Source organism: Setaria viridis, chromosome 6 (assembly GCF_005286985.2).
Source record: "Setaria viridis chromosome 6, Setaria_viridis_v4.0, whole genome shotgun sequence".
Lineage (NCBI taxonomy): Eukaryota > Viridiplantae > Streptophyta > Magnoliopsida > Poales > Poaceae > Setaria > Setaria viridis.
The window spans coordinates 17,889,311-17,897,523 of NC_048268.2; the positions used below are offsets into that span (position 1 = coordinate 17,889,311).

Consider the following 8,213-nt stretch of genomic DNA (forward strand, 5'->3'; position numbering starts at 1 on the left):
CATGCTATGAAACCATAACATGCTCAGTGCAAGTTTCATGAGGTTTCATAAGACCTGGTAGCTGTGCCAACAGTTTTATAAATAGCCTGGATCATTTAATTTTTACATTGAGTTATGATCAAATGTATCATGCCATGAAATCATAACATGCTTAGTGCAAGTTTCATTAGGTTTCATAAGACTGGGTAGCTGTGTCAAGTGGGTTCATCGAAATGAAACTCCCCTCCCCTCATAATTAACGTCAGCAGTTTTACTGATGTGATATGTGATTTAATACCTGTAAAATCCCATAACACTCTCATTGAGACTGGACTAAAAAACCCCATAACACTCTCACTCTCATTGAGACTGGACTAAAAGTGACTAAATCACATAAGCAAGACCACTTTGCAATCTGAAGAAGCAATGTCACCACGTGCCAAGGTCCCCTTTGCACCCTTGCAACTTTTCTTTGTGGGTTAAAAGAATATGCAAGGCATGTGACCCCGAAAGCTAAAACTTGGACAGTCTGAAAGCGAAACAATGGAGTACTAAACTCCATGATGCATTATAGTATCACATGTAAACACACACTATCCGATTCCACTGACCACTATCATTACAAAATGATCACCACAACCCAATAAACAATCCAAAGAGCTACATCACACACCTCTAAGCCTTCCTTTTTTCCCCTTCTTCTCTGAAGAATCCAGCAACAATATATATATAAATAAAGTAAAATGGCCCTTCTTATTTTCTGCACCAACAAGGGACACGAATTGGACAAAGAAAAGAAGAGGGTTCCAATAAGTCACAAGAAAAACATAACACATCAGCGCACACCTTAGGCCCCCAACGCCAGCGCCGCGGCCACCATCGCAGCCGCGGTGCCCCACCGGGTGAGCATGGATGGCGCGGCGCCGGCCTTGTCCGCGGCGTCGTCGGCTGAGTCGTCGGCAGCTGGGCCGTCAGCGCTGTCGTCGTCCGAGGGCGCGGCGGCCGCCGATGTGCTTCCAGGCTTCTTCTTGGTCTTCTTCTTGGGCACCTCCGGTGCGGGCGACGGCGCCAGGTCCTCAGCTTTTTTGGGCTTGAACAACTCCTTGGGCTGCAGGAACTTGGAGACGGCGTAGATGGCGAGAGGGTCATCGTCCCTGACGGTGGCCTGGATGGTGGAGGTGGTGACCGTGGTGTCGAGCGTGACGGTGTCTGCCTCGGTCTGCGCTTCGTAGGTGTAGTCCTTCTTGGCAACGCTGGTGCTAGCGAGCGTGGTCACCTTGCCTTTATTGGACTTGAGGAACTGCATGGAGTAGTAGTCCGGCACGGCGTGGTAGAGCAGGATGGCCGTCTTGGCCTTGGCCGTCAGGTTCTTGAACTTTGGCATGAAGGCGGCCACGGCGGCGTCGACAGGGCAGAAGAGCGTGAGCGCAGTGTCCTTGGTTCCGTTGATGGTATCGAAGGCTTTGGCATCGGCAGCTAGGAGGCCGGCGAAGCTCTTGCAGTACTTTTTGGAGAGGAGTTCGGTGAGGTTGACCGGAGCCGGCGGGGCCACGGGCGCCTCGGCCTCCGGGGAGGACAGCACACTGCTGACCTGGAGCACCGAGTAATCGTAGCGGTGGCTCTCGATCTGCTTGACGAAGGTGACGGGCTTCACGGAGTCAGCAGCGTCATCGACGATGAACGTCACCTTGCCGCCGCGGTGCTGCGTTATGTTGACGTACCCTGCCATGCCGGGGGCAAACCCGGATCGCTGCACATTGATGAAGAGCATCATCGGTTAGTACTGGTCACTACTCCCTCCGTCCTAAATTATAGATCGTTTTGACTTTTCTAAATATATAGATATTATTATACATCTAGACATAAGATATATCTAAGTACATAATAAAGTATATAAATCTAAAAAAAGTCAAAACAACCTCTAATGTAGAACGGAGGGAGTAATAGCTTTTCACTTCAATTGCAAACTTGTATGGAATGGAGAACGATTGAATATTGCAGGGTCCAATTCAGCTGACCTACTTCATGCCATATACTCAAGGATTATCATTCAATGCAAACATTCTGCTCACTTTTGTTTGTGCGGCTTGCCAGCTACTAACTGAAACCGCACAGTACATTTCCCCCCAATTTAGATACGTACAAAGTTCTATAAAACACATCATGAATGGTTCGTTGACTATGTGTTGACTCTCCATTGTATCCAAGTTCTAAAAGAAGTTGCATTAACAATCCTACACATGTTTGTTTAGATCTTGCCTTGGGAATTTCAGCTGGCCCGACAATCCAGGGATTCGAGTGTGAAAAATAATGTGGCTGGAGAAGCCGCTAATTTATTGTTTCAGCAACCTTGTGAGAAGATAGGCCAACATGTGCATGTGCGTGGGCATCACTTCAAAAGCGATTGTATACAAAATTGGAACTAGTCAGTAAATGGATTTGGAGCATTAGTTAGGTTCCACAAGGATATATCTATGAGATTTGAGTCTTTTTTTTTATTCGGCAAAAGAAGCTCTTTTCTTCAAAATAATTACTCTTCCTCCTTATCCCAAAATAAGCCCATTAGAATATTGACACGGTTTATAAGAGGCCGGCACTATCTAAAAAAACATATTATCTTAAATGAAAAAAAGCTATATATGTTGTATCAAATTTTATTTCGTAATGAACCTAATATCTCTAATATTATGTTGTCAATCTATATAAAATTACAGATATTTAAAGTTAAAAAAGTTTTACTTCGGGCAAACATTGATGAACGAGAAAAATAGCATTATTGCGATCCAAATTTATTTAGTGCCTAACTGTTCTAACCGAAGCCCATTAAATTTGGCGGCAGAATTATTCTCTATGAGCCTATGATAAAGCAACCCAGGCAGGGCAAGGCACTTTCGGCAGAGAGAGAGAAAAAAGGGTCAAAATTTTAAAGCCAAAAACAGTAAAATAGCCTCTGAAGTTACTCAATAAAATAGCCTCTGAAGTTACTCAATGAGATGGAAATGATTACAAAATGCCTTGGGTTGGGAAAAAAATTTCTGTCAGTCATCTTTATCTTTTCAAGAATAGCTGATGCAAAACAGTTGAAGGAATGTAAAGCTTCAAACGGTCTAGTGAGCTGCAGATCTAACAACAAATTAACTGAAAGCAAGAGTGAAGACACTCGCAGCTGTTGCTTACCTGGAAAAGGGTCGATGCAGCGGTGGCGCCGTGCGACAGCTGCTTGAGCTTCTTCTCGTCGTAGTAGTCGGCGACGACGTGCAGCTCGAGGATGTGGCGGATGGTCCCGAGCGAGTAGTGGGCGCTGGTGAGGTGGCCCATGTCGCCGTTGGCGACGGCGAGCACGGTGATGGTGCGGTCCCGGTTGATGTCGCCGGCGAGGTGCGTCTCGTTGAGCAGCTTGCAGAACTGTGAGAACTCGTCGTGCTTCCCCAGGATCTGGAGGATGTCGAACCCCTCCACCGCGGCAGCGCACACGGCCAGCACCGCCGCCGCCACGGCCAGCCGCCGCAGGCCCATCACTCCGGGCTCTGGCCTGGCTAGCTAGCTGCTGCTGCTGTCGGCGGCGAGCTTTGCTAGGGGAGGGGAGCTAGCTAGGGGAGTGAGTGGAGAGCAGAGCACAGCAATAACGGAGTGATGATGCCCGAGCAGGTGGACGGTGGGGTAATGTAATGCCTGGCCGTGTGCAGCCAGCAAGATCTGGCGGGGGACGCGGTGTGCTCAAAGTGCCATCAGAGTATGTGGATAATCGCCGGAATGCCACCGTGGTTTTTGTTATTGGCGCTGACTGGTTTCGCTTCAGTCGCGAATCTAGAGGAGTGTGGGGGGAAGCAAGGGACAAAATCCGGGTAGAAAAGAAAGGCGGCATCGTCAGCGGGCCGGCCGGACTTTTGGGGTGGCGTGCCTTGCGCTTGCGGGCTTGCGGCCGTTGGAGCAGCTGCCTGCACGCAGCAGTTTGCCAGGTATATAGTGTCGGTGTGATTCGTCTAGGAAGACGTTGCTTACCGTCTGCGCTGATAGAATATTTCTGATGGTTACATCGATCCTTTGCGTGTGGACGTCCCGATTTAAGGTCCCGTTCGGAGAAGTTTAGTCCTTGAAAATATTAAATATAGATTAATTATAAAATTAATTGAATAAATAAAGGTTAATTCGTGAGACGAATCTACTAAGCCTAATTAGTCCATAATTTGACCATGTGGTGTTACTATAAATATGTGCTAATCATAAACTAATTAGGTAGATTCATCTCGTGAATTAGTCACGGCTTATGCAATTAGTTTTATAATTAGTTAACGTTTAGTCCTTCTAATTAGTATCTAAACATCTGATGTGATCCAAAATAAAATTAGTTCATAGATCCGAACATCCCTTTAAGTCTCTGGTGTAGCCGGTCTTTTCGACCGTTTTGTTTTGGAACATGGATCTGGAAAACCAAATGCCACCCATTCATGTTCTTTTTCTTAGAATTATCGTCCCCGCAAATGTGACGTGCGCAGAGTGATACGGTAGCACATGGGCTCTGAGTAACAGTGACCTAGAGCTGATGATTGCCAATTTTGCTTCTGTAGAACTGCGTTTAAGAGGATGTTTGGTTCCACGGACTGAAGTTTAGTCTCTGTCACATCGAATGTTTATATACAACTAATTATAAAACTAATTGCATAGATGGAGGCTAATTCGTGAGACGAATCTATTAAGTCTAATTAGTTCATGTTTAGGAAGGGGTGTTAAAGTTTAACACCCTCAAATGAGGTGTTAAACTTTAACACATGTGGGGTGACACCTTTGTTGAAAAAGGACTGCATTACCCCTCAATAATGCTCTTAAATGCTGTCTAATAAGTGGAGAGAGGAGGAGAGAGAGGGGGGCAACCAGGGATAAGTGGGGAGGGGACCACTTTTAACACCTTTAGCAAATTTTAACACCCCCTCCATGTGTTTATAAAAAGAGAGGTTAAATTTTAACACTACTCCTTTAATATAAGTGTTTGGATTTTGTTAAAAAGGTGTTAAATGGGGTGTTAAAGTTTTGCCAAACTGGCCATTAGTCGATATAATCAAACACCCTGATTCTCGAGCCAGGTCGAGAAGAAAGGCCAATTTTCATCCAAGCAGACATCTTGGGGCCCGGTAAGGTGTTGGCGGAACGTGGTCTGACTCAACCGTGTTCTGGGCTAATCAAAATGGATGGTTCGGTTGGCTCCTCCACGTGTGGACGGACACTAGGCAGCATCAATCGGTGAATCAGAACTTGGACACGCAACCCTGATGGACCGACTGCCGGCGTTCATCACGGGAACGGCGGCTCTCGTCGCATGGCAGCTCGTCTGAAAATAAAACTAGCTAGGTGCCCGGTGGCCGGGAAAGGAAACCCAAAGGGATCAGATACGGTGGCAGAAGCGTGATTTCCGTCCGTAGCAGGCCCACACACGCACACGCCGTCGCACCGTGCAAGCAAGCGTCGCAGCCTGCGTGGTTCGCGGCGTCGCGGGCCCACACCCCCCGGCTTGCACGCTACAGTGAGGCGCCACCCGGACCGCGCGCGCCGCTCACCCTTCGCCTTCACCCTTGCACGCCTCGCTTTCCTTCCGTTCCGTTCCGCCCCTTCCACCGCTCCCATGACCAATTGACCATGCAAAAGTGAATGCGAGAGGCTCCCGCTCCACTTCCACCGACACCCCGTCTCGCTCGCTGCTGCGGGCCCGCCTCGAATGCTTCGGGCGCCGCACCGCCGTGCGATGGAGACGAACGCCAGGATGGGTCCTCCCGAGGCACCGCGCTGGGCCCCGTCGGTCGGCGGCCGTTGAGACGTCGCCCCTTCAGCTGGAGCGTTCCGCGCTGCTCAGTGGTCTCTTGCGCCGGATTTTATGTGGCGGGGGACAGCGAGGCACGGCGGGAATGGGGATTGGAGCGGCCCACGATGATTAATTGATCGGATCATTGGAGATGGTAGGTTGCGCGTAGGCATCACCGATTGTGCCGCGCTAATCCGGATTTGCACCACTTTGGTGGTTAGTTTAGGTGCAAGAACGGAGTGGCGGCCAGCTGATTAGCGACAAGCAGACAGCAAAACCTTGGCAGCTAGCTGCAACCACAGGGCCGCGGAACGATCGTCATTACGTCAATAAGCTGTGGCTTTTGTGGTTATTATTCTCCGTGGCACGTGAAGCAGCATTTAGCCCCTAATTCGATTTTAGTGATTAATTAGAATATGATCATTGCGAACTATTGTGTACCAGCGGCGTTCATTAAATTAGTGCAATGATGGAGTTTCATCGCATTGTTAACCCCCATCGTGTGATTGAAATTATATTGGTTCTAAGGATTAGCGTGAAGACTAAGGACAAGCTAGTTCCAAGTATCATTTTGTGTTGAGAGATACTTGGTTTAGTATAGCTCTTTTATTTTCCTTTAGCCGTACTACAAAGGGTGGCAAAGAGTAGTAGCTTGACCTAGGTGACTCCTTGAGTTGAGTGGAATGCACGCTTGTGAAAACTAGGCACTAGGTAGCTCAGATGATGCCCAGGGATGTGAAGAAGAAGTGTGGAAACTAAAAAGTGATTGAATTGGATGAGTTTTAAACACTTAGTATGTACAGACTAGTGTCACCGACTGATTTGATGACATCAGTGGTCTGTCACCGAATTCGGTGGCTGCAGGGAGAGAAATGAGTAAAGCAGCGTCCACCGATTGATTCGGTGGCTACAGGAAGTAAATTGTGCCACACCAATTGTTACGGGGTAACAGGAGCGATGCACCGAATATGTTGGTGATGTGTTAGTTGCCGTTGAAGAGTTGTACTTGAAGCCTTCACCGATTGATTCGGTGATGTTGTTTTCTGTGCACGTGAACATCAATGGCTACTTTCTTGCATTGGCATATAAATACACCTTATGGTGGTTCATTCTTATCTTGGCACTTAGTGAAGTTGATAGGATAATTTTTTGAGGTCAAGGGCAAGTTAACCACTAGAAGTGATTTGAAAAGTTCTTGATTGAAGATTAAGTACATCATTAGTGCTTGGAGAGTAGCAAGTGGGCATCCATCCTTCCCTTTAGCTTATGTAGGTCAAGTGAGAGTCTTTGCTTGTTACTCTTGGTGATTGGCATCACCTAGATGGCTTGGTGGTGGTGTTCTTGGTGAGCTCTCAAGGAGGTGTCTTGTGAGATGCCCAAGAAGTGTTGTTCTCGGTTTGGAATCCACCGATCCGGAGCGGAGAATGGATTACCACTAGTGATCGCTTGATCCTTACGCGGATCAAGGGGGAGCTATACCCTTGTGCATGTGCTCAACCGAGGACTAAAGGAGAGTGCCGACTCTTTGGTACCTCAGGAAAAAATCGGTGTTCTAACCCTCTTTACTTTCCGCACTTAAATTCCGCATTTACTTTCCGCATGTCAATTCCTAGAATTGCCATGCTAGTATAGGGTTGGAACTAGGTCGCGAACCTTTGTACGAATAGAATAGACACACTTTTTAAGGTTGTAAGCACATGGGGTGATTAGGCATGATATTAGGTTTTAATTAATGAGAAAAATTGTAGAAGCCTAATTCACCCCTGGCATCTTGATCCTTTCAATACGTAATGTTTATATTAATTTAAAATAGTATAATAAGTTATCTTTTGAGTTGTTTTATAGCAATTCTATTTTTTTATTTGTATATAAATAAATGTGAGCTGTGTGCCAACAACTCATATGATGGTGGAGTTGTCTTGTCGTCCTAAATTTTACTTCTGCACAACCGTCTCTTTTCTCACATTGCTCTCTCTCCTCCACATCACAATAAATCTTATGTAGTATTGCATAAGACAATCTATGAGACTATATACGTGTAACAATGCACATGCCCTTACAAGAACAATCCCAATGTAATAACGCTACCAAAGTACCTAGTAGTTTTTATCTCAAGCTATATCATATGGACACCAATCTAGATTTTTTTTCTAATGCACCATGCGAACCCATAGCCTAAGAAATTAATTGTTTGCTCAGTTTAATTTTCTCCCTCCTCTCCTTCGATCATCTATCTTCACCTGTTGGGAGGTCACCATACTTTTCCTAGTGTAGAATTAGGTAATGTCTGCATTATTAGTTTTCTCTCGTAGAAACTGTCCTTGTTTGTCGTCGGTCATCCCACATTATATTGCTTATAATCCTTAAGCTAGAGATGATGGATTATTAGATCATTTATAAGAGTAAATTGCATCTTCAGTACAACAACTTGTATGGTTGT

General features: G+C 46.4%; 1 protein-coding gene across 1 annotated transcript; it reads right to left on the bottom strand.

Annotated features, from left to right (window-relative positions):
• Nucleotides 1–509: 509 nt before the first annotated feature.
• On the bottom strand, nt 510–3,646 carry LOC117860967 (fasciclin-like arabinogalactan protein 2). Its single transcript, XM_072294425.1, has 3 exons — nt 3,157–3,646; nt 826–1,729; nt 510–739 (listed from the first exon to the last, which is right to left on the bottom strand). The coding sequence occupies exons 1-2, from the start codon at nt 3,493–3,495 to the stop codon at nt 827–829; spliced, it is 1,242 nt and encodes a 413-aa protein (XP_072150526.1). The 5' UTR covers nt 3,496–3,646; the 3' UTR covers nt 510–739; nt 826.
• Nucleotides 3,647–8,213: the final 4,567 nt, after the last annotated feature.

Bases quoted from the DNA above. Each gene is read 5' to 3' on its own strand.
- LOC117860967 (XM_072294425.1), bottom strand. From the start codon at position 3,495: ATGGGCCTGCGGCGGCTGGCCGTGGCGGCGGCGGTGCTGGCCGTGTGC. The intron at 1,730-3,156 runs GTAAGCAACAGC...ATCAATGTGCAG, and splicing joins CTGCATCGACCCTTTTCCAG to CGATCCGGGTTTGCCCCCGG.